This window comes from Lepidochelys kempii, chromosome 6 (genome assembly GCF_965140285.1).
Source record: "Lepidochelys kempii isolate rLepKem1 chromosome 6, rLepKem1.hap1, whole genome shotgun sequence".
Classification (NCBI taxonomy): domain Eukaryota; kingdom Metazoa; phylum Chordata; order Testudines; family Cheloniidae; genus Lepidochelys; species Lepidochelys kempii.
The window spans coordinates 10,948,957-10,975,017 of NC_136385.1; the positions used below are offsets into that span (position 1 = coordinate 10,948,957).

Sequence of the window (26,061 nt, forward strand, 5' to 3'; positions counted from 1 at the left end):
GACTCACTCCATTCACTCACGAGCGACTCTCCGATCCTTGGGAACCTATAACCCCAAACCGAAGAGGAAACAGAGGAATTACTTTACATCCCAATGATACCATCCACCAATGTATTCACAACAACAGTGGTGATTTGATTCACAGGGTCGCAGACACAGGCCCTGAGGGGACAACAATCTACTTCTCAAGTTGCTGCATCCCAACCATCAACTTCCCCTAACAAGAATTCCAGTGGTTGGAGACCAATGTTCGACCTCCAATAATTCAACAAGTTTGTCAGAAACACAATGATTCAAAATGGTCATACTATACACTATAAGCAACTGCCTGCTAAAAGTGTCAACCCAGCAGACAGCATTGCAAGCCACCGAAGAGGTGGTAACCCTCTTCATGAATCTGGGCTTCCTAATAAATACTGGCCAGCCCACTCTCACAACAGTGCAAGAGCTGGACTTCATTGGGGCCCACCTCAACTCTATCAAGGCTATAGCCTCACTACCAAGACAACATTCTCTCACTCTCACCAGCCTCATACCCACTGCATGAAATAGCCCACAGGTATCTGCCAGGACTTTCCTCCAACTCCTTAACCACACGGCAGCCACAACATTTGCTGTCAGACACACCAGATTAAACATCCGTTGTCTACAAGGAAGGCTACGTATCAACTTTGTTCCACACAGGCACAGCATAAACAAGCACCCCACAATATCGGGCAAAATAAAGGGCCCACCCTTCTCTGGTGGGCAAAACCGACCATCGTATGCACGGGGGCATCCTTCATTCAGACACAAATGCCTCATTCCTGGGATGCGGAGTACACCTGCACCCACATTCTATATAGGGCCACTGGTCCCCTGCAGAATCCCTTCGACATATAAACCTACTGGAACTTCAAGCTGTCCCCAACTCTTGCTCCCAGTTCCTGCCACTCATCACAGACAAGGCTATTTGAAGCCTTAGCTTGTATGTATTATATATACAGACAAGGGGAGCACACTCACAGTACCTCTGCGTGCAAGCCATAAAACCCTGACGATGGTGCATCAGACACAGTATCCACACCACCACAGCAGATACCCTCAGCAGACAAATTTCTCAGGACCGCGAAGGGAGCTCGACAACACAATAATCCAGCATGTATTTCAGCACTGGGGGTTCCCCACAGTAGATCTTTTATTAACTGCACAAAATACCAAACACCTTCGTTTTTGTTCCGGTGCAGGTCTCGGTGTGCAGTTGTTATGCGATGCATTCCTCCTCAAGTGGAACGCTCCCCTTCTCTATGCCTTCCCTCCGATTTCTCTCTTGAACCGAGTGATCCACAAGATCATGCTGGATGGTCCACAGTAATTCTACTATCATGATGATCTCACCAAACCATGGTATCCTTACCCCCTCAGCATGACCATGCATCCATGAATCGCACTCCCACTTCTGTCTCACACGTTGTCCCAGGATTGAGGCCGTGTCCTGCATCCACAGAAACTCCATCTCAGAGCTTGGCTCCTCCATGGCTCATGGAACCTGAACTGACCTGTTCAGAGGCAGTACAAAATATAGTTACACAGTTGAACAGAAATGAACTGTTGCCCATACACCCTAAAGGGTGAGATGAGTTAAGGCCTGGTGCCAACTAAAATGGATGACTTCCATCCCAGGACATTACCCTCTATACTTCATTACCTATTAGAACTCAAATAGTCAGACCTATCCATGAGCTCAATAAGTCCATCTACCTACCATCACAACATTCCACCCCAAAGTGGATTGCCATCCCGTCTTTACCCATCTACTGACCCAATGTTTCCTCAGAGGACTCAATAATGCCTACCCTGAACTACGTGAGCCTACTACACCATGGGACCTGAACCTGGTCCTTCGAACCATCACCTCTTCCCCATGTGAACCCAGGACGACATAATCACTGCTACACCATTCTACGAAAGTAGCATTTCTTGTGGCAATGACATCTGTCAGACATGGTCTCCCATGTTTAAGTTCTGGTCTCCCATGTTTGAGAAGGATGAATTCAAACTGGAACAGGTACAAAGAAGGGCTACTAGGATGATCTGAGGAATGGAAAACTTGTCTTATGAAAGGAGACTTAAGGAGCTTGGCTTGTTTAGCCTAACTAAAAGAAGGTTGAGGGGAGATGTGATTGCTCTCTATAAATATATCAGAGGGATAAATACCAGAGAGGGAGAGGAATTATTTAAGCTCAGTACCAATGTGGACACAAGAACAAATGGATATAAACTGGCCATCAGGAAGTTTAGACTTGAAATTAGACGAAGGTTTCTAACCATCAGAGGAGTAAAGTTTTGGAATACCTTCCAAGGGAAGCAGTGGGGGCAAAAGATCTACTTGGCTTTAAGATTAAACTCGATAAGTTTATGGAGGAGATGGTATGATGGGATAACATGGTTTTAGTAATAGGCTTAATGGCCTGTGATGGGATGTTAGATGGGGTGGGATCTGAGTTACCCAGGAAAAAATTTTTCTATAATGACTGGCTGGTGAATCTTACCCACATGCTCAGAGTTTAGCTGATCGCCATATTTGGGGTCGGGAAGGAATTTTCCTCCAGGGCAGATTGGAAGAGGCCCTGGAGGTTTTTCGCCTTCCTCTGTAGCATGGGGCACAGGTCACTTGCTGGAGGATTCTCTGCTCCTTGAAGTCTTTAAACCATGATTTGAGGACTTCAATAGCTCAGAGATAGGTGAGAGGTTTTTCGCAGGAGTGGGTGGGTGAAATTCTGTGGCCTGCGTTGTGCAGGAGGTCAGACTAGATGATCATAATGGTCCCTTCTGACCTTAGTATCTATGAAAAACATGTGGGAGCACTGTGGGCTTTCATGGCGGAACCCCCATACATGGTCTTCTTTGAGGATAAAGCCTCCCTCAGACCACACCCCTAAACCTCACACAGATAGAACACATTACACACTCCATAATTTGATGTTCGGAGGGCATTGGCTTCTTATATAGACAGGACTAAACCATCCCATAAATCACCCAGACTGTTTCTACCCATCACTGAATGCTCCAAAAGGAGCACCATCTCTAAACAAAGACTTTCCATGTAGATCCATAATCACACAAAACCCTGCTATCATCAGTGTGACTGCCAATCCCTCATGGGGATTCACTCACGTCCCACTAGAGCCTTATCAGCCTCCATGGCTTCCCTGCATAATGTACCTATCACAGACATTTGTAGAGTTGCTGACTGGGCCTCAGCCCATACCTTTAGACAGCACTATGCCTTAGAGCAACAGGCAGCATCTGATACCTCCTTTGGATGCTCTCTGCTATCGGAGGTCATGACTTCAACTCCGAAGCCCCTCCTTCCATCAGAGGGCACTGCTCTGAAGTCACCTAAAGTGTAGCACCCACAGGGACAGCACTCGAAGAACAGAAGGTTACTCACCTTGTGCAGTAACTGAGGTTCTTCGAGATGTGTGTCCCTGTGGGTGCTCCACTACCCTCCCTCCTCCCCTCTACTTCAGAGTTTCCTTATTAGTCTCTTCAGTAGAGAAGGAACTGAGTGGGGGTTGGTCGCACAGTGTCGGTTAACTGCCTGCAGCAGCGCGAGACACGGACCACACATATGCGACCCAACCGGCACTGCTACTAAAAGTCTCCAATTATGAGCGCAGGAGTGCACGAACACCTAAAGTGGAGCACCCATAGGGACACACGTCTCGAAGAATCTCAGTTATTGCACAAGGTGAGTAACCTTGTCTTACCTTGTGCAGTAACGATGGTTCTTTGAGACATGTGGCCCTGTGGGTGCTCTACTACTCACCCTCCTCCCCTCTACTTCGGAGTTCACACCACCGAGCTCTGCGGTAGAGAAGGAACGGAGGGGAAGGTCGGGGATGCGCGCGCTACAGGAGGTGACGATGGCTGCACAAGACGACTCCTGTGTGCGCCCTTCTCCCGACCAAGTACTGCTGCGAGAAATCTCTGATCTCTGGTGCAGGGATGCACAGACACCTAGAATGGAGCAACCACAGGGACACACATCTCGAAGAACCATCGTTCCTGTACAACTTCTTCTTACTCACCTTCTCAAAACTGTTGCTCTTCGAGATGTGTTGTTCACATCTATTCCAATACCCAACCTCCTCCCACTGTGTCGGAGTAGCCGGCAAGGAAGAACTGAAGTGGAGTCGGGTTGGCAGGGTTTTATATTGAGTGCCATGAAGGTGTCACTCCAAGGGGCTCCCCAACCAATCCAATTCATAGATTCATAGATTCATCTATATTAAGGTCAGAAGGGACCATTATGATCATCTAGTCTGACCTCCTGCACAACACAGGCCCCTGAATTTCACCCACCACTCCTGCAAAAAACCTCTCACGTATGTCTGTGCTACTGAAGTCCTCAAATCATGGTTTAAAGACTTCAAGGAGCAGAGAATCCTCCAGCAAGTTCCGATGGGAACTGCTAAGGGAAAAAGTTTCCGACGACCATGTATGTGATGCGCGCACACCTGATTGGAATGGACATGAGCAACACATCTCGAAAAACAACAGTTACGAGAAGGTGAGTAACCGTTTTTTTCTTCATACTTAATTTTTAGACGCAAGTCAAACTGGGGCAAAACAGGGTAGGGGGCAGTGATCCTTCCCCAAGTTTCACCCATAAACTAAATTCCATTCATGCACTTGTGACTCCAAAATGAGGTGCAACTCAGGAGATAGTGGAGAGCTTCACAATGTGACCCCCTCTCTCATCTCTTGGATGTTTTGATCAACAGTGAAATAGTTAACAATGTGGACATTTCAATTATGATTAGGCTTCAGTATTAACACTCCACTGAAACATCAAGAGAGACAGTTCCCAAGGACCTTCACCTGAGAGTGGTTGTGTGACTGGGATGGCATGCTAATGGTTCTGAGAGCTCTGATACCACAGTGAGGAGCATGGCCTAAGCAATCTGAAGACTCAGGCAGATGTCACATCAATTTACCAAAGTTTGTGGTGGATTCTCCCTATCACTAGCAATTTTTAAATCAAGATTGGATTTTTTTTTAAATACTCTAATTCAAACAGGAATTTATTTTGGGAAAGTTCTCTGGCCTGTGTTTACAGGAGATCAGACCAGATGGTGACAGTGGTCCCTTTTGACCTTTAAATCTATGAATCACACACAATTTGGAGGTTATGTTAGCACCCTTAACAGCTTAGAAGAATTACTTCATTTTTTAATGAAGTTTAAATTCTGAAACACAAGATGGCAACCCTAAAAAATTGTTTGCTCACTGAATTGCTTCAATTTGGCCCAATTTGATTCCTGGTTTCAGTTATTTTTTCCTGTAGCTTCCAGAGTTACTTAAACCTATAATTTCTCTATCATTTGCTAATGAGTTCTAAACAGCTGAATTTTCCAGTGACCTCATATTTAGGCTATTGAATAACAGCAAGTCTTGAAATGCAGTCTTGAAATTGGTGGCTTTCTTTTCAAGTGTTTGATTTAATGTCTATAAAGGAGATTAAAAGCAGGATTTGCTACTTCTGTAACTTGCTCTTTTTTTATCTTCAAGGAGTTTCAGGACCTTAGTCAGACCAGCAGGCTTGAGGAATTTGTGGATATAGCAAAATCATGGATCATGGAATTATTGCCCAAACCACATGATCAGGAAAATGCTTTTTTTCATGACATTGATGTGAGTCCAGAAAACCATTGAAACTGATTTCTTATTCCTCTTAAAAAATAGTCAACTGATAGGTTTGTTCTGTTCCTAGAAATGGCAGCAGCTCATTTCCGCTGGGCTGTTTTGTGATAAGTGGACACTTGGCTGGCGAAAACATATTAAATCTTTGTTTGCAGAGTGGATAAAAAAGGTGAGTTGACTAATTACAATAAAGACCTTGGGCAAGCTCTTTTCCTGAGAAGGCCAGGGCCCCCTTGTGTAGGGTGCTGCACAGATACAAATCAGACAACTTAAAATCTATGCACAAGGCAAGAGAGAACAGGATGGAGACACAGAGAGTTGGGGAAGCACAAGAGAGCTGTGAGATTATTATTACTGAAATAATAAGCAACGGTCACAGCGCACCAGCTACCTGTCCATGGGTGACAATCACAGCATCAGTTGTTTTTAAGGGAGCGATTTAGAGGAAGGTGGATTATGCGAAGTGAGGAGAAGAATGGGGACTGGCTGTGAAGGTCCTTGAAAGTATTGTTGAGGGACATTTGTGGTGAAAATTTTTTTTTACTGTAAAAACAGATGCAGTGATACCAGAACAATTTTGCAAATTCATGTTGATTTCACTAAATTGTTTTGGTTGGTTGAAAACAAAAAATCTACCCCCCGCAATGCTCCCCCGTTACAGGACACACTATAGACAGCTGCAATCCACAGGGGCCTGGGCTGGAACCCGGAGTAGAGGGCGGTCCCAGGTTCCCCCCATCCCCCCTACTCCCTATTTGATACAAGAGGAGGTGACCTGGACTGTGGGTCCCTCCAGAGGGGAAGGTCCCTGGCCTGTCCCCCGACCCATTAGGGGGTCAGAAGAGACTGTGGGGACTGTTCTCCTCCTTTTCCCCATGCTGGCCAGTGATGAGGTTAGCTGAGTGAACAGCAGGTTTGTGCCACTAACAAAAGGAGCCAAACTGGGGGCTGCTGTGAACCTCTGAGGCGAGCAAATCCGCCAGAAAGCACAGAACCCACCAAGGCAGAGGAGGAACTTTGTCACAATACACAAGGAACAAATACCCAATAATGGGCTCTTCGGTCTAGCAGAGGAAGGTCTAACACAATCCAATGGCTGGAAGCTGAAGCTAGACAAATTCAGACTGGAAATAATGGGTAAATTTTTAACAGTGAGGGGAATTAACCACTGGAACAATTTACCAAGGACCGTGGTGGATTCTCCATCACTGGCAATTTTTAAATTGTTTGGATGTTTTTTGTAAGAAATCTGTTCTAGTTCAAATAGGAATTAATTCAGGGATATTCTCTAGCCTGTGTTACACAGAAGGTCAGACTAGATGATCACAATGGCCCTTCTGGCCTTGGAATCTATGACCTTCTTCCCCGTGGTTTTTCAACCTGTGTCGTCATTTCCACCTGTGCAAAAGGAATGTAAATTGCTACCATCAGGGGGCATGTTCAGGTGTCATTTCACCCCCACTTGAAACTGAAGCAAATGATGTCCCACAGCACCAAGCAGGAGAGAATGAGCTCCATAATATTTAAGGGACTGATTTACTACCACGTTACCCCTGTCTTACACACCAAAATAATGATAGGCAGCTCCTCGGCTGGTATACGTTGGTGTGACTCCAATGTGGCCCTGCTGATTTACACCAGCTGAGGATCTGACTCTGCATGTGCATTAAGAAAGGTTTTTCTGAGGGTACAAAAGACGGTTGCATAACAAATGTTTCCTTGTTCTAGGTGAACCATAAACACCTGTTTGATCACTACTTGACTTTTATTAGAAAGTACCAAGACACAGAACTGGAAAATGGCTTTTCACAACACATCGTTCAGAGGATCGAAAGTCTGACAAAAAGCGAGGTATAGCAGAATCTCTCTCTCCTCATGTGTAGGAGCTGCCTGACCTTCACTGAACAAAGGGTCCAGAAGCCAGGAAATCCTGAGCGCTGTTCCCAACTCTGCCATGTTGGGTGGCTTTGTGCGTACTTATTGTACACTTTAGGGGAACACTTACAAATAGATTCTAAAAGGTTACTAAATGATTAATAGATGTTGTTAGTAGAACTGGGCAATTTTGGGGGAGGGGATGAATAGATTTTTTTGGCCAAAATGTGCATTTTTTGGAGCTCCAAAACTATTCACAATTTTGGATTGAATTCAACAAGTAGTTTAGGACAAAAACAAACAAACAACAACCTGAAAAAAATTATAAAAGTTGAAACATTTTGACTTTTTCAAAACATTGCGACTTTTTATTTTTAAATTTGGCCAATTAAAAAAACCACACATGCACACAAAGGTGTAAAACACCCCCAAAACAGCCAAACCAAAATGAAAACCTCAAAAACAGTGTCTAGTCAAGATGACTAAAATGTTTCAGTTGACTTAAAACAAATCATGTACCTTAAAAAAATAAACTTTGAGCCAACCAGGAACATATTATTTGATTCAAAATGTTATTTTTTGAGATTTGAATTCAATGAGAAATTTAATAAACAAAAAGTCCAAATCAAACTCAATTTTTTTTTAAGGTCAGCCCCTAAAACGCAAAATCCATTATTCCTTTAGCTCTACTTATGACATGTGACAGACATGAGTAGTATGTTACACATGGGTACAAAAACATCAGCAGATGTGAGAGATGGTGTGTGTGTGTGTGTGTGTAATATCTCTACCCATGTAGTTAGAAAATATTCTTTCTTACAGAAGTCAGAGTTGCGAGATATTCTTAGCAAATTTTCAAAGACGAACAAGCCAATCTTTGGACAAATCCTATCTATTATCATTGAAAAGATGTGGACTGAAGAATTGAATCAGATAGCGAATGCTAACCGGTTTGAAAAGAAGACAGCTGGCGTTCTCATAGGGCTGCTCAACTCCTCCATGGGCTGGGATATTATATCAGCTGTCCGTGAGTTTCTGTATGGACATTTTGTTCTGATGACCTCAGGATGGGTTCAGCTTATTGGGATCATAATTAAGTGAAAAGGAGTTGGCTGGGTGCCAAATCCCACTAGTCATCTATCTCTAGCTGTAGGTGCCTAAATGCCTTTGGAGATCTGGCCCTTAGGGACTTAGGACTAAAGCTGATTGAAACTTTTCAGACACAACTTTCTTTCAGAGAAAAATAGAGCAATAACTCAACATTTTACAAATTTGTGTCTGTTTCACCAATTATTTTGGTGGAGGAAGAAAACAAGAAAAAATTGAAATGTTTTGTTTTGACATTTTTGAAAAAAAAAGTTTCAATTTTTCAGTTTGAAACAACTGTATGTCTTGAAATTACCTTCAATTTTATAAAAATAAAATTGAAAAGATCATTAAAATGCCCAAAATCAAAACAATATTTTTCAACTTTCTGATTCACCACAAATTTCAAAAATATTCAAATTTGGATCTACTCAAAAAAATTTGAGTATGCAAAGACTTATCTTAATGCAGGTGAACGGTCCCAATGAAGTCAAGGATGTGAGAAACAGGTTAACATTTTCTTGGGTTTATTGTTAAAACAAAGAAGAAAACTCCAGTATGTGTTCTGAAATCGTCCCCAATATCTCACTATATTTTTTGTATTTTGCAGAAAAATCAAAGCAAAAAGGTCAAATTAAAATTAGCAAAGATGCACAACTGCTGATTTCAAAGGTATCTGAGTTGTTCTCCTTTGTGGGTCGCAGAGTATTTTCCGGAGACGTCCCATTCAACATGCTATCCGACATTCTACAACACACAGAAGAATTTGTCAAGATGCTGTGTCTCATTGGTAAATTTGCAGCTTCATACTTCTGACCCCAAAAGGCACCCAACATGTTAATTTTTTTATGTAACAGTCAGAAAAGAAAAATGAGTATAAAATGCAAAACAATACATTATTACCACTTCTATGGAACATAAAACCAATTATTAATGGTAAATATAATATTCAAAGGCAGAGTCTTAAAATATGTTTTTTTAATTGGAATCAATTGTGTTAAATGTGATGGATTGACTTTTAATATTAAAACATTCTCTTCTTTATGTACATCTGATAGCAGTTGAATATTTGAAGTACCATTTATTTTAATAAATGCAGTTGAATTCTAAGCATTTACAATATTCAGTTTTGGCTCTTTATGCTGGTTTCATCAGAAGCTTCAATACTTCATGTTGCTTGCAGAAATCTTTGTATGACTAGTAAAAAGCTGAAGGACAGAAGTTTTCTTCCAAGTTGTGCCCCCAAAATAAGCTCCACCTACATCTCTGTGCTATTGTCTGAAGCTCTTTGCTGGCTCAGGCAGATATTTGTTCCTGCATCAGTTAAACTCCAGGGCAGCTTCCCCATATCATAGCAGTTGTCTCAAAAATCCTGTGTATCTCTTCTTCAGAGCCATCTTTCTCTCAATATATAAAGGAAGTGCTGGATGTCAGGGGAAAGGAGTTGGAGCAGCTGAAAAAACAAACAGAGGAAAGACGAGCATTTCTGCGTCTGTGCGGCTGCATCACGGACATCCTAAAAGGTACCATCCTGTTCTGTTCTCCTGTAGTACATAATAATGGAATTACTTACACACTCACTGGATTGCATCCTGGAAAGCAGCAACACTAGAAAGGGGTTGGGGTCCTGATGGAAATCAGCTGAACATGAGCTGCTAGTGCGATTCTGTGGCTAAGAGGGCAAACACAGTCCCGGGTTATGAGAAGGGGCATGTAAAGTAGGAGCAGGGCGATATTACCTCTGTATATGGCACTGGTGAGGCCATTACTGGATACTCTGTGTCCAGTTCTGGTGTCCATATTTCCAAAAGGATGTTGCCAAAATGAAAGGGTTCAGAAAAGAGCTTCAAGAATGGTTCGAGGTTTGGAAAACATGCCTCACAGTGAGAGAGTGAGGGAGCTCAACCTATTTGGCTTATCCAAGAGAAAGTTAAGAGGTAATGTGATCCTGGTCTATAAGGACCAACACAAGGAAGGAATAGCTGGGAGCAGAGGGGTCTTTACCCTCCAGACAAAGACAGAGCCAGACCGCTGGCTGGGAACTGAAGGGAGACAAATTTTGGCTGGGAATAAGGGGCCAGTGTTTATCAATCTAGTTGTCATGGCCATTTAATGGGCAAATGTTTTTCTAAAAGATCTGCTCTAGCAGGATTGTTTTGGGGAAGTTCTATGGCCTGTGTTACACAGATGGTCAGACTAGATAATTATGGCGATCCCTTCTGGCCTTGAAATCTATGAATTACATATTAATAAATCTGTATCCCCACACTGTTTAGTTGATGTAGGTGCCATGGAGCGAAGTGTTGATGACGATAAACAGAGCATTAAGGATCAGATACTGGTGAAGAAATACTCCGTAAGTGGAGAGGAGAAAAGTGAAGGTCTGCATTCGAACCCACTTGTTAAACACAACGACATGGTTAGAAAAATTCATACCCTCCAGGAAAGCCAGTTCTTCCAGAAACTGTGGAAGCTGAAAGCTAAACTTGCCAAGGGTGATTTCCCAGACAAAGCCCTTCTTTCCCTGGATGAAGTGCAGAAAAACATTTACATCCCGGCCACGGGCGATTTTCAAAGCACCTATCAGACCCTTAAAGATTTTTCCATCCGCCTTGGTGACATTGAGAGACAGTTTGGAAAGCAGCTAATAGATGAACAGGTGCTCAGAAAGGAATTTAAAATCATGGAGAAGAGTGAGGGAGGACCTGGCAGCAAGTCTGAGTGGGCTGAGGCTGCAGTGGTTAAGATTAACAACTACGTGAAACTCTCCATGGTGGTGAAGAGAGCCAAAATGATAGATGAGCTACGAAGGACACTGGGACTCAATGGAGATTTCCGGCTCCTTGATGACCTGACAAAATACGTATGTAGGACTCTCATAAATATCATTAGAGTAATTGGTTAGACAAATGCAGTCTCGTTTTACACATCTACTCATTCTGATCTCATTTACTCAGGTGAAAGCCTGGAGTGACTCCATGGAAAATAGTGGAGTTCCAGTGATGTAAAAATGGCAAAAGAAAGATTAATTGTTTTTTTTTTTAATTTTTCATATTATGTAGCTACTAGAAGCCGTAACCTGAGATCAGGGCCCTGTTAGGCCGGATGCTGCACAGGCTTACAGTGACAGAGATCTAGCCACCATTGCGCTAGGTGCTGCACAGACTTTCAGTCTTAGATTCACAAAGCTACTGAACTTTTAGGTGCCTAGAAAATCACAGGAACCACACTGCAATCCACATAGCTTGGGTTAGGGCCCAGGCTCCATATACAATGTGTGGAGAGATATAGGCGCCTATGAATATGATTCACAAAAGCCAGTACACAAGATGGGGAGCTACCTAAGCTAGTCAATGGGAGATGCCTACAACAGGGGTGTGGGCTGACCCTGACCCTCTCTCGGAGATAGGTGCCTAAGTCAGGGCTGCATGGAGGCACCTATCTCTGTCAGGGATCCACAGCTGGGAACCCTCTTAGAGGTTTCGGTGCCTAAGGCATTTTTGCAATAATTTTAGTCACATTAATAACAAAGGGTGTGAGTTAGAACCAATTCAGTTAATTCGGTGGACAGTTCGTTTCTTGGATAATAGTGGGCCAAGTCAAAAGTGACTTTAGCTAACTCAACTTTAGCCACTTTTATTCCAAAATGAGAGTGTCCACAAACAGACTTCCACCAAAATATTTAAATCGGTTCTAAGAACCTGATTTATTTAAACCAGTGCATGTTTGTGTGTATACCAGTCCTTATTATCTCATACAAATCCACAATAGTAAATCCAACTATGGCTGAGCAGACTTTTATAGACTCCCAGAGGATTATATTATTAACTGTTGCCAGCTTTAGGAAGCAATGTTAAAGACTGTGTAGTAGGAGTGGCATGTACTTTTAATTTTGGATTTTCTGGGTTTCAGAGGTTTGCATTTCAGAGATTTAAATTTGGCCACTCCACATTCTAGAAGGGCACAAGGCAGCACTGGGCAACCTTAACTCTGCGTTAACAAAGTTTTGGGGGCAAGGACAGTCTTTTTCTCTGTGTTTGTACAGCTCAAAGTGCAACATAAACAATAAGTTAATTAAAATAAATGCTTGTCTCATGTCTTTGCTAAGACACATAATTTTTTATCTTGTGTTTTAACAGGAAGACAAGGACTTCAAGGACAAGACTCTTGGTTATATGACCGATGATATTATAAAAGTTCAAGATACTCTGAGTAATATCCCCAAGGGTGTGCTTGACTTCTTGAAGGAACTTCTTGAGTGTGCAAAGAAAGGCTTTACCTCTTGGATCAAAACTGTCATAAAAGGTGAAATTTATACCACTATTTATAAGCTAAGAAAGAACGTAGGGCCAATTGTGTAGCTCTTACTTGCTAGAGTTTGTAAGTCATCGTATTGTGGGTCGGAGATAGGATTGTTATTGTAATGTCTATGGTGATTTTCACGTGTATGAATTGTAACAGTTATAAAATATTGCTGAAAATTTCCCTAATTGGTGCTTCATGGTCTTTCTGAAGATCAAATTATCTTAAAGTTAGTTCTGTTTTCATGTAAGGGTTCTTTTCAATATTTCTGTGACTTTAACTAGAAAATAATCATGATCTTTGTGCAGCAATTTCCTTATTTTTTTAGTAAAGAAAGCTAATAATGAGACTGTGGCACGCAGGGGTTGTCACTGGACATTTATATGTGTTGTGAAGAACACTTGGACAGGCATTGGTTTGGGGTAGAGAATTATGAAATGAGCAAAATATTTTTCTCCCACGTATGTCATAAGGTGTCCAGTAGCAGAGCGCTTTGTAAGGTCAGTAGGAAAGACGTTACACGTTGCACTTGTAATGTTGCACTTTCTGAGCACAGTAAGAGGTGAGCTGCCAGAGAAGGTGCCCGTACTGTTGGTGGAAATGAGAAGAGATGTTTGAAAAGTGTTGGGATTTTCTCCTGCATGGAAAATAAATATCCGCTAAAAAATCTGTCTTTTGGCAACCAAAAACTTGTAGCTGAAAACTGCCAAAAATCTAAAAAATGAAAAATAAACAAAAATATTTTTCCAAGTTTTTGGTTTTCCAATAAAAAATAAAAAAATTCCAAGGAAAACAGAGACCTCCACAAAAAATGTGATTAGTCAAAAACACAATTTTATTTCTAAAAAAAGTTTTGATGGACCACCCCTAGATCTAAGATTTTATTCATTTGATGTAATTGGCATGTCCAAATGGAGCAACAACAGGGATTTTTCAGCTTTGGAGGGCAAAGACATTGTAAGTTTTGATTAAAACTATTTATAGATTCTGGAGCATTCTTAGATTGCTTGTTTTACACTCATTGGTGGATTTTTCTTCTTGCAGACAAAACAGAACTTCCTACATTTGTGGAGCTGGCGTCCATTTCTGCAGGAGAAAATGACATGGACATTGACAAAGTGAGGTTCTTCCGAGACGCTGTCTCTGCCTCTGTGCCCATCTTATTCGATTTGACTCCCGAATCAGGGTTTGAAGCTTTTTCCTCAGCTCTGAGTCCCATCAGAGACGCTGTAGAAAATGACAATAAACTTCCAAAGAAGCTAGTAAGTTTTTTACTGTTTTCTGCTCAAAGTAAATACCTTAAAGACACATTGTGATGTGACATTTGGTGGAATTTTAAAACAAGTAACTTTAGATGAAGGCTAGATGAAATTACTATGATGTGGGTGCACAATTGGTTGAAAGACCGTACTCAAAAAGTAGTTATCAATGGTTCACTTTCAAACTGGGAGGTTGTATCTAGTGAGGTCCTGCAGGTTCAGTACTATTCAATATTTTCATTAATGACTTTGATAATGGAGTAGAGATTGTGGTTATAAAATGTACAGATGATACCAAGCTGGGAGAGGTTGCAAGCACTTTGGAAGACAAGATTAGAAAACAAAATAACCTTGACAAATTGGAGAATTGGTCTGAAATCAACAAGATGAAATTCAGTCAAGACAAGTGCAAAGTACAACACTTAGGAAGGAAAAATCAAATGCGCAACTACAAAATGGGGAATAATTAGCAACATGGTACGACTGCTGAAAAGGATGTGGGGGTTATAGCGAATCACAAATTGAGTGTGAGTCAACAATGTGATGCGGCTGCAAAAAAGGCTAATATAATTCAGGAGTGTTGTATGTAAGATATGGGAGGTAACAGCCCTGTTCTATTCAGCGCTGGTGAGCCCTCACTGGAGTACTGTCTCCAGTTCTGGGTGCCACACTTTAGGAGAGATGGACAAATTGGAGAGAGTCCAGAGGACAGCAACAAAAATTATAAAAGGTTTAGAAAACCTGACCTGTGAGAAAGGTTTTAAAAAATGGATATGTTTAGTCTTGAGAAAATAAGACTGGGGCGGGGAGCACCTGAAAGCAGTTTTCAAATGTGTTATAAAGAAGACTGTAATCAACTGTCCTTCATGTCTGCTTGAGGTAAGACAAGAAGTAATGGATTTAATCTGCAGCAGGAGAGATTTAGGTTAGATATTAAGAAAAACGTTCTAGCTATAAGGATATTTAAGCTCTGGAATAGGCTTCCAAGGGAGCCCATCCTTGGAGGATGGAGCAGGTTTGGTAAACATTTGTCAGGGATGGTCCTGCCTCAGCACAGGAGGCTGGACTTGATGAACGCTTGAGGTCCCTTCCAGCCCTACATTTCTTTGATTCTATCAATTCCTGGGGTAAAATTTTCATAAATGTCTAATTGATTTAGGAGACTGTCACATTTTTAGAAGTGATTTAGGTACTTAGGAGCCTAATGCCACATTGAAATTCAGTGGGATTTAAGTTTCTAAATACAGCATGGCAATATTAGCTGAAAAAAATATTTTTGAGGGCACCAAAATGGTGAATTCGCGCTAAATTTGGTGAATAGTTTTGACCAAAAAAAATAGGAAAGGGTTTTTTTAAAAATTGAAATGGTCTTAACATTTCTATGTTTTGTTTCAGCCATTTTGAAACATTTTGTTTTGACTTCTCCTTTTGAAATGACATTTCATTTTAAAATTTAGCTAATTGAAATAAAAAAGGTAGAAAACACCCCCAAATGACCCAAAACTAAGCAAAACAAACAAACAAAATTTGTTTCAGATCAAATGAAACATTTTGTTCAATCCAAAACTAATTTTTTTTTGTTTTGGTGACTGTGACATGAGGGTACAATCCAGACTAATAAGTAGCTGTGTCACCCCTGCCCTCCAGCCTGGGGTGCCCTTTATACTGCTTTGCTACTGTGGCATCCAGCCTGGACTGCTCACAAACAGCCTCCAGCATGCAAATCACTCCCAGCTACGTCTGTGTGTGCTGCAGCCAGCCAGCCACTCCTTGGTTCTTACCAGCCTTGGTTATACTGCAGGGTGATTCCAACTTACTCCCAGTCTAAGATTCTCGCTCTCCTCCCCATCCCCCATGTATATCTTGTACTGCCCAGCCAGCACCCTCCTGGAAATACACATTTATATAAAGTTTGTATTTCTTTAATAGAAATAATATGCACCCATCTTGTTACTCCCAATGGAGTTTCCGGACAATTTAAACACATTGGATTAGGGGGAAAAAACAACAATAAAACAAGTTTATTGACCATAAAGAGAGAGATTTCAAATGAGTACAAGTAATGAGGCATAAAAGTCAGAAATGGTTATGAGAAAAATAAAGATAAAAACGTGACTAGTACCTAACTTAACAAACTGTTAAATTTAAAGCAAAGTTTTCTCACCACATTCTCTCAGAAGTCTTACTGACCAAACTTCTTAGGTTAGGACCCTTTTCCAGTTCAATGGCTGCTTCTTTTGTCCCTTCTGGTGCAGTGAACCGATGGGCAGGGGGCTAGGGGTGTCTTTGGGTGCTTGTCCCTCCTTTTTATAGTGTCAGCCCCCCCTTGAGAAATATTTCCAGAGGAGATTCAGGAGACAAAGAGTCTGTGGAGAAGGATGTTTCCTGATGCTTTTCCTCACCTGTTTGAGGTTTCGTTGACTACCCTTCCTGCTTGATGACTCTGTTTACTGCTGAAATGCAAATTTAGCAGAGCACGCATTCCTTTGTTTGAGACAGGCCTGTTTGCCAACTTCGGCTGCGGTTTGGAACATGTGTTAATAACATTATACAATGAAATTTTGTAACTTCACATACAGTTTTGCCACACATAGTTTATTAGGACAGTATAGACCAGCAAATTATGAGTTTTCAGATGATACCTCACAAGGTATATTTTGTACAAACATTACAACAATGTGTAGAGTGTGGACACATGGGTACTTTCGGTCACAGTGACAGGAACAAAAAAATTCAATTTTGGTTAGAACTGAACTGAATTTTTATTTGGATTTTTCAGTTTGCTTCCCATCCCCCTCTCTTAACCAAAAATAAAATCAAGTATTCATTCAGCTCTAGACCTAAGTGCTTAAATCTCTTTTGAGAATGGCACTGAGGCGTTTAGTCCCTGGAAAATGATACCCTTGCTCTCCACACTGTTTTTGTTCTGTATACTTGTTTTGATTATGGGTGTGATTCTTTTTTTGACCAAAATAGTTAACTTAGCATAGCCCCTAGCATGGACATAGTTATAATATGTCTAGTTGGCAGCCGGTATCAAGCGGAGTGCCCCAACGGTCAGTCCTGGGGCTGGTTTTGTTCAATATCTTCATTAATGATCTGGAGGATGGTATGGATTGCACCCTCGGCAAGTTTGCAGATGACACTAAACTGGGAGGAGAGGTAGATACGCTGGATGGTAGGGATAGGATACAGAGGGACCTAGACAGATTAGAGGATTGGGCCAAAGGAAATCTGATGAGGATTAACAAGGACAAGTGCACAGTCCTGCACTTAGGATGGAAGAATCCCATGTACTGCTACAGACTAGAAGGACCTAGAGGTTACAGTGGACGAGAAGCTGGATATGAGTGCCCTTGTTGCCAAGAAGGCCAATGACATTTTGGGCTGTATAAGTAGGGGCATTGCCAGCAGATCGAGGGACATAATCGTTCCCATCTATTCGACATTGGTGAGTCCTCATTTGGAGTACTGTGTCCAGTTTTGGGCCCCACACTACAACAAGGATGTGGAAAAACTGGAAAGAGTCCAGCGGAGGGCAACAAAAATGATTAGGGGGCTGGAGCACATGACTGATGAGGAGAGGCTGAGGAAACTGGGATTGTTTAGTCTACAGAAGAGAAGAATAAGGGGGGATTTGATAGCTGCTTTCAACTACCTGAAAGGGGGTTCCAAAGAGGATGGTTCTAGACTGTTCTCAGTGGTGGCAGATGACAGAACAAGGAGCAGTGGTCTCCAGTGGCAGTGCGGGAGGTTAGGTTGGATATTAGGAAAAAAATTTTCACTGGGAGGGTGGTGAAGCACTGGAATGGGTTACCTAGGGAGGTGGTGGAATCTCCTTCCTTTGCGGTTTTTAAGGTCAGGCTTGACAAAGCCCTGTCTAGGATGATTTAGTTGGGGATTGGTCCTGCTTTGAGCAGGGGGTTGGACTAGATGACCTCCTGAGGTCCCTTCCAACCCTGATATTCTATGATATTCTATATTCTATAATAGTGCCCTACACCTGTACAGCTTATTCCTCTTCCAATACAGAAATAACTATGCTGGTATAAGCACAATTACATCGATTTAACTGTGCCCTCATTAGGAGAGTGGTAGGTTTAATGTGGTGTAATCCTTTTTTTAAATGATAAATGCTGAAAAGAGAACTCTGGTGAGAGTTAAGCTGAGGTGAAGAAAAAAGAGAAGTGTAATAGTTATATATAATGTTACCTCAGTATTCCTCTAGCCCCTTACACAAAATGTACGCCTATCTATCATTTATGCTTTTCAGAACCCCTGTGCGCTGCCGCCTTCTTTGCCATCTTTGCCAATGGAAATGATCCTAGTTCTTTCTCTCTGGGAAGTTGTGAGGGGAGCGAACACTCCAGCGATTGGGGTACTATGGGTATCTCAGCAAACGATGCTATAGCGTTCTGGTGTGTGTAGCTTTATTCCTTCTTCAGGAACTAACACATTAATTGTTTTTAATAGAAAGATTCCTGTCACAACAGAGAGTGGCTGCAAATGGTCCATGATTGTCATGGGTCCGTGGAGCGCTCCTCGATGTCTCAGGCCAGGGCCATCAATGGCAAAGGGATTTTTATGATCTCCACACCTCAGAAATTCAAGGTAAAAGTTCAGCAGCATTTAATATAAGGGCCCACATTTTCAAAGTGACTTCGGCTGACCAACTTGAGCTGCCTGAAAGAGACCTAGTTTGACTGTCACTTTAAATTTCAGAAGTTTTACCTGATCCTGCTTGCAGGCTCTAGGGAAACATGCAATCAGAGTCAGTCTGGAAAGAGCCAGCCTGGAACAAGGTGGAGTGAGCTGTGCCTCTCTGCCTTAGGGAGCAGCCTGTTTGTTTCTCTCTCTCTCTCTCTCTCTCTCTGTTGGGATCTTTGTGTGTTATTGTTCTGAATTCTAAGAAATAAAGTAGTGTCATGATGCAAACTTCCAGCAAGAGTATTTTATATATTTATTTAACTTCTCTGTGTGTGCCATGAACATAACAGGAGCTCAGCACTGTCTGAAAATCAGCATCTTTTAAAAAGGGTCAGATTGGCCCCCCAAAATCACTAATCACCAAGTCTATGGACTTAGAATTATCCCTTTTCCCCATTTCGGCCTGGTTCATACTAGAAGTCTGAGACCCAAGAGTTGGAATCTGGCCATGATTTTCAGAAGTGACTAATGATTTTGAATATCCAGTTGGAAACATCTTAATGATGGGTGCTCGGATATGTCTGAAAATCAGGCTCCTTTAAGATGTTTAAAGTTGGTCCCTAAAAAATCATAGCACTCCAAATAATCCATTGCTTCTGCATATCTTTGGCCCTCTGTACATAATACCTTCAAAGATCTAGAATGACTCTTCCACCTTTACTGTCTTGCATTGGTAAGATTAAATGAGTAAATTTCTACAATTAAAACCCTTGCAGAATAACAGATTCTGAAATGCTTTGTATTGGCCTTGTTTGGTGCACATGTTGGTCCCACAGAATAAAGGCACAGCAGCATTTATCTTTCTTAACTCTGTTTTCCAGCCTTCTCTTGATAATTGCATTTCACTGCTACTGCCAGGGGATGTCAAGGAAAAGGATGCTCAAGAAGACCAGAAAGACAAGACGGACTGTAGAACGTACAGTCTGGCTCAGCTCACTGAGCTGCAGAACAAGCTCATGCTGATAGCCACAAAAGCTGAGCAGGGGAGAAAAGAGGTGAACAGGTTTCTGGAGGTAAATCCTGATCTCTGCATTAACCAGAAAATGTGAGACTTTTTGCACTTCTTTATTTTTGTGCTTCCCTTTGATGGGAAGTTCTATTTCTCCAGCAACATGCTTTCCTGATGAAGAACTGATGTTTTGGAGGAGACTGTCTCATGCCTTTAGTTCAGTCCTAGGAGGTCAAGATAGGAACTAAAGCTGGTCCAAATTTGGAATTTCCATTCCATGGGAGATTCCAATTTTTTGAAATTTGTTTTCATTCCACATAGAAACAAAAACAACAAAAAAGGAAATGTCAGAGGAAATTAAATTTTCAAAACACAAACTCAGAGTGGCCACAGACCAGGTACAGCTCTGAGGGTGTGAATAGGCAACTGGTGGCTCTTGGGAGGAGGGCTGGGTGGGAATCTATCTTGTAAGAATTTTTTAACATTTTGAAATTTTTTCCCTACCTGAATCGGGACAAAAAGTCAAAATGTCAAAATTTTTCACTTACTGAAAATCCAAAACTTATTTTTTTAAGTTCAGGCATGTTTTTCCAATTGATGGTGATTCTCATTAAGTGTTCTTAGGCCTTGTTCAGTATTATCACTCCATCTTCTCCTTGGTCAGACACCATACGAGTGTCCTTCCAAGAGATGTTTAGCTGGTCTGTCTCCCATCATCCTAACTACATGCCCAGCCCTCTGATCTATTTCCCAGTCATCTGATTTCTTGCAGGGATGTCATGTGTATTTGCCATATTTTGGAGGGCTCCTGGCCTATATAAGCTCAAAACATTCCATGAAGCATCCAGTCCTCCTTCCGTCACTGAGGGCATTTATCCATATCATCATTTGTGGTTTTCCCAGGTTTATTTGAGAAATCCTTAACAGATGCACCGTTTATGGGATACGGTTGTTAGCCTTATTCAGAACCCCCAAGCTGGAGAACCAATGGATTGCTCCTTGGTCTGGCATCTATCCTATCTTGCTTGGGAGATCCTGTTGGTAGCACATCTACCCCTGGCTCAGCTTTCAGGATTATGAGCACTCAAGCCCCTCTACCACATCAATCCGTAGGAAGGGGCAGAGAAGCCCCCTGTTTTTAAATCCAGTCCCAGCCTGAGAAATTCTTCCCTCAGCCATGTATTTATATTGCCAAGCTCCATCCTTCAGCCATGCAGGGCTCACCTGTTCACTGGGGATGGGCCAAGATATAGTTCCTCAACACCCCATTCTAGGCAAGGCATATGTCTTGGCATTGCCTCATCCACCAGTTATACATTTAAAAGATTAAACTGACTTTCAACATAGGGCACAAAATGGCATAATTTGGTATAGACAAGCAAAAAGCAGGGCATAACTTGATACGGGCCTGCATCCTTCTGTCACCCCAGTCATCTCAACTTTTCTTTTTTTAATCCTTCACATTCTTGTCCTCAGTTACACGTTGTGGCAATGAATGAAAACTGACAGCATTTAAGCACCATAAGAAATGGAGAGAAGTTTTGATTCAGTTCCATTGATGTCAATGGGAAATACGTTGGGTTTGATCAACAAAGCACTAATGCTTTGATTGTCAGAAAGGCTCACAAGAGCTACGTGAATGACTGATTTTGTTGTCCACTGGCTGTTCCAAAAAATAAAATTAAAAAGAAGAATCTTGCAAGTCAACCCAATATTTTTTTAATTTTCAGTCAACCAAAAAGGCACTGCATTTAGCCGTATGGAGTCAAAAAGTTGAAGTAAACTTCATTTGGGGTCAAACAAAACATTTTGATCAACCCAAAATAAAACATTTCATTTTATTTTTGAGCTTTTAAAAATGTATTCTATTTTTTTAAAATAAAATTGAAGTACATTTCAAAACAAAAAATGGTTTTGAATTGAAAAATAGAAAAATTTCATTTAGAAAATATCTAAACAAAATGTTTCAATTTTTTTCAGAATTCGGTTTTAGGATTTGGGGCGGGTGGAATTGACCAAAACAATTTGACAAATTTGACATGAATTCATGAAAGGTTTTAGATGACCTGAAACTGCTTTTTCTTGGGGAAAAAAGCTTCAGCTAAAATGTTTCTTCTCCCAGCTCTAGTTGTCACTAACCCAGTTGTGTGGTCCATGCTCAGCATCTACCAAAATCAGACCCTATAAGTTGGGTCTTGGCTCTCTTAGAAGCATAGTAGTTCTGTGGTGAGATCAGCCGAGATTCTTGAGTGGAGCTGGTGGGAAAACAATTTTTCCCCCCTGGAAAGTGTCAACAAAAATGGGAGGGGGAATTGTTTTCACTGACAATTTCCAGGGAAAAGCTTGACTTTTTGGTGAAAAAATCAAAAATTTTCAGTTGAAAATCCAAATATTTTGATTCTGAAATAATAGATAGCACTTTTTATCTGTAGATCTTAAAGATTTCACAGTCTTTAAGGTCTTTATCCTCACAACTCTCCTGTGAGGCAGGGCAGTTATCCCCATTGTCCAGAGGGGGGATCTGAGACGCTGAATGACTTGCACCTGCATTTTCTAAGTCCTAGGCTAGGGCCCAAACCACTGGACCATCCTTTCTCTCAAAATGCCACTGTCCTGCCCCACGGGAGTTGTCGTTTGGGTGCCTCATGTTCCCATTCTCCTCTATAGGCTGGACTCCCTCATTGGGCTACATCTCTCATGATCAGAGGTGAAAGTAAGCCCCGGTATGGCGTACCCGGCAAGAGCCGGTGCACTGTACTGGGGCAGCCTGGATTCCCCAGGGGGCAATTTAAAGGGCCTGGGGCTCCCAGCAGTGGCTGGAGCCCCAGGCTCTTTAAATTGCCTCCAGAGCCCCACTGCTGGAGCCCTGGGACAGTGGCTGCAGGGCTAAGGGTCCCCCCCGGCTAGCAGCAGCAGCACCCCAGGGCTCCGGAGACTATTTAAAGGGCCTGTGGCTCCCCTGCTTCTACAGCCCCGGTCCTTTAAATAGCTGCTGGAGACCCACTGCCTCCCCAGGTAGAAGCAGGGGAGCCGCGGGCCCTTTAGATAGCGCCCGGAGCCCTGGGGAAGCAGCGGGGCTCCAGCGGCTATTTAAAGGACCAGGGCAGCAGAGGCAGCTGGAGCCCCACCACTACCCCAGGGCTCCAGGGGCTATTTAAACAGCCAGAGCAGTAGAAGAGAGGAGTCACGGGCCCTTTAAATAGCCCCCGGAGCCCCGGGCTGTTGCTGCTGCTACCCACGGGGGGACACTTACATTACAGGGTGGGCTGGGGCTGGCTCTGACCCCCTCAACCCTGCCCCTTCTGCCCTAGACCCTGCCCCTTCCAGGGGCCAGAGCTGGCCCCAGTGTACCGGTAAGTCACTCGACTTACTTTCACCCCTGCCCATGATGCACCGTGATTCCATCCATGGCAAGGGGAAATGGTGGCATCCTGGAAGGTGGAGACCCACTGGGGAGCCCAGCCGATAGAGGAGGACGGTGACATGAGGCAACAGCGGAACTACAGCTCCCATGAGGCACTGTAGAAGCATATCCCCATGGGAATATTGTGATTTCGAGAGGTTTCATTTTTTTGATGAAAAATCAAAACATTCCACAGAAAGCGGATCCTTTTCATGTCAGCATTCTGGTTACCTGATGTAAACAGAGAAGTTGGGTGTCCCAAGATGAATCCCCACTTAATCAAATTACCCAGGTTAAGTTGTAAAGGTGCTTAGAAGAAAGTCCCTAATGAACTTGAAAACAAGCAGTATTCTATAAATTCTATTTTCCCATTGTGTATTTGACACATTACAGATCCTGGAAAAAATTGAAATGGTTGGGAAGCTCTACTTGCAACTTCTCAGCGTTGGCAACATCCTTTTCATAGACTGGAAAGCTGAAATTTATTGTGAACCCAACCCCAAGGTAACAATCAACGCAGAGTTTGGAATAGCCGGAATCATTGTTCAGACCAACAAACCCATCCTGGAAGAATTAGATGGCATTTGCAAAGTCATGGAGCATTGCCTTGTAGAGTGGAAAAAATATCTGGAGACTCAAAGGAACAATTATTGCCATCTAAACATGTTCACTGCACACCAACTCTTCTACTTGTGTAGCAAGTTAGCCCAACTACATGAAGGACAAACAGACCCACAGGTTCTCAATATGCTTTCTGTTTTCAAGCATGATGTTAAAGCAGAGGATATCGGAGAGGCATTAAAGAGAGCACTTGAAACTCCTGCAGAATTTGTTGATATATCTGAGAAAGATGATCAATCTGTGTCCTGGAATGACTACATTGTTAAATTTCCTCAGCTCATCCAAGGTCTGGTTGAGTCTGGGTATGACGAATCAGTGGGTAAGGCAGCTCTGCAGAGTTATCTGCCAAACTCAGCCATTACAGAGCATATGCTCATGAAATTTGCCTTAGACTACGCTGATGAAGAGGAAAAGATTGAAGAGCTGTGCAGATTATATGATGAGCAGAGAGAAGCTTTTTTGCAGAATTCCATGAAGTTTGAAAACAGGAACAGAGATGTGGATCCATCCGCCTTCCAAAGCCTTGCGAAAGATGAACTGGCCACTTCCTTTGAGAGTTTGCCGTCTATCCATTACAAGGTGAATTTGCTCTGGAACGCTTATTGCAGCAAGCTCACTGGTTTGGTGTCAGACAAATACATCAGCCTGGATGTTTTCGGTGAAATGCTGAAAAACCTGACATCTCCTGAAACCGCTGTCATTGAGAGAAATTTACCAGTAGGTTTGGAAGCGGGGAAGCCTTGCCTTGTCACGTGTAAAGAAGAGCAGATGTTACTCTCCTTGCTGTCAATCTATAGGCACTCCGAGAGAGCACCTCTTCCAACATACGATGAGGTGCTGGTCTGTACCTCCGACACAGAGGAAGAAGACATTGAGCTGATTGTAAGGAGAGCTCTTTCCCCAGACTCGAGAGACAAAAAGATCTATTGCTTGCTTGGTGCAGAAAAATTAGTTTACAAAGTCTCCAAACAGCTGGAGTCCCTCTTCTTCCACTTTGCACAATCTTGTAGCAATGCTGATTACAGGTTTCTTATTTTTTGTGACACCAAAGCTCACAATTCTTATGTTATGACGGCCTTTGACACATACAAAGTCTCTTTTTCCTGTGATTCGGAAGTAGAAATTCAGAAATACCTGAAGACACATCTGAAAGTGCCCAATGGGGTGGCACCTGTTGCTCAGGTCTTTGAAGAACCCTATCAACAAAACATGAAGTTTGTATTTTCAGAGCGAGCTGGCATGGGTAGGTTTTAGTAGAGATTTAATCTGGATTATACTTGTCCTGATGATTATGAATTGAATACAGATTAAGGGCTAGATTCTGCTTAGCCCTTATGCACTGGGAGATGGAGCAGAATCAGTCTGCGATGCCCCAGAGTACATAGGGAACAGGTAGACCCATGACCTACATAGGGGGGTCAAGGTCTAGCTGGAGGTGTAGCCAGGGGCACACTTTCCCTGTGAGGCTCCTGAATATCTTTAGACACTGTTAGTCAAATGGGCTGTTGGGTCCAGACTTGGCTCTGGGACTGCAGGGGGTGGTTAAGGAGCCGGCTGAAGAGAGTGGAGCAGAAAATCTGCCCTCAGTTTTAGTTCTGCTTTATGCTCTTTATTGAGGGGGTGGGGATTCAGAACCTGAACTGGTACCACAGTCACTGGGCCTTTACCATTAAGAAAGCTCATTTTACAGCAAGTGACTATAACAGGGTTTAAAAAAAAACTAGATAAAATCATGGAGGATAGGTCCATGGCTATTAGCCAGGATGGGCAGGGATGGTATCCCTAGTCTCTGTTTGCCAGAAGCTGGGAAGAGGTGACAGGGGATGAATCACTTGAGGATTGTGTGTTTTGTTCATTCTCTCTGGAGCACCTGGCATTGACTGCTGTCAGAAGACAGGATACTGGGCTAGATGGACCTTTGGTCTGACCCAGAATGGCCATTCTTATGTTCTAAGTTGTGGCATGCCTAACCTGTGGAGCAGAGGTGAGATTTCTCAAGTGTAGAAACTTCTTTAACTCCCAAGTTGAAGAAAAATTATTTTAAAAGGCCAGATATTCAGCCTGTGTACATGAGCGCAGCTCCACTCACTCCAATGGCTCACTCCAATGGATCTGGACCATTGACTCCAAGTGACTTATGCCCATTTATAGTAGCAGGGGTCTAGCCCACT

General features: G+C 42.5%; 1 protein-coding gene across 1 annotated transcript in view; it reads left to right on the forward strand.

Annotated features, from left to right (window-relative positions):
- The window catches only part of LOC140913638 (E3 ubiquitin-protein ligase rnf213-alpha), a 175,178-nt gene that overhangs the window by 74,208 nt on the left and 74,909 nt on the right, over positions 1 to 26,061 (forward strand). The window contains exons 17-28 of the mRNA XM_073350368.2: positions 5,557 to 5,679; positions 5,759 to 5,857; positions 7,417 to 7,539; positions 8,386 to 8,590; positions 9,260 to 9,439; positions 10,041 to 10,172; positions 10,926 to 11,512; positions 12,789 to 12,954; positions 13,996 to 14,213; positions 18,684 to 18,821; positions 19,739 to 19,930; positions 23,663 to 25,133. Coding sequence (XP_073206469.2) covers positions 5,557 to 5,679; positions 5,759 to 5,857; positions 7,417 to 7,539; positions 8,386 to 8,590; positions 9,260 to 9,439; positions 10,041 to 10,172; positions 10,926 to 11,512; positions 12,789 to 12,954; positions 13,996 to 14,213; positions 18,684 to 18,821; positions 19,739 to 19,930; positions 23,663 to 25,133 — 3,634 coding nt within the window. The remainder of the gene's footprint in view (positions 1 to 5,556; positions 5,680 to 5,758; positions 5,858 to 7,416; positions 7,540 to 8,385; positions 8,591 to 9,259; positions 9,440 to 10,040; positions 10,173 to 10,925; positions 11,513 to 12,788; positions 12,955 to 13,995; positions 14,214 to 18,683; positions 18,822 to 19,738; positions 19,931 to 23,662; positions 25,134 to 26,061) is intronic.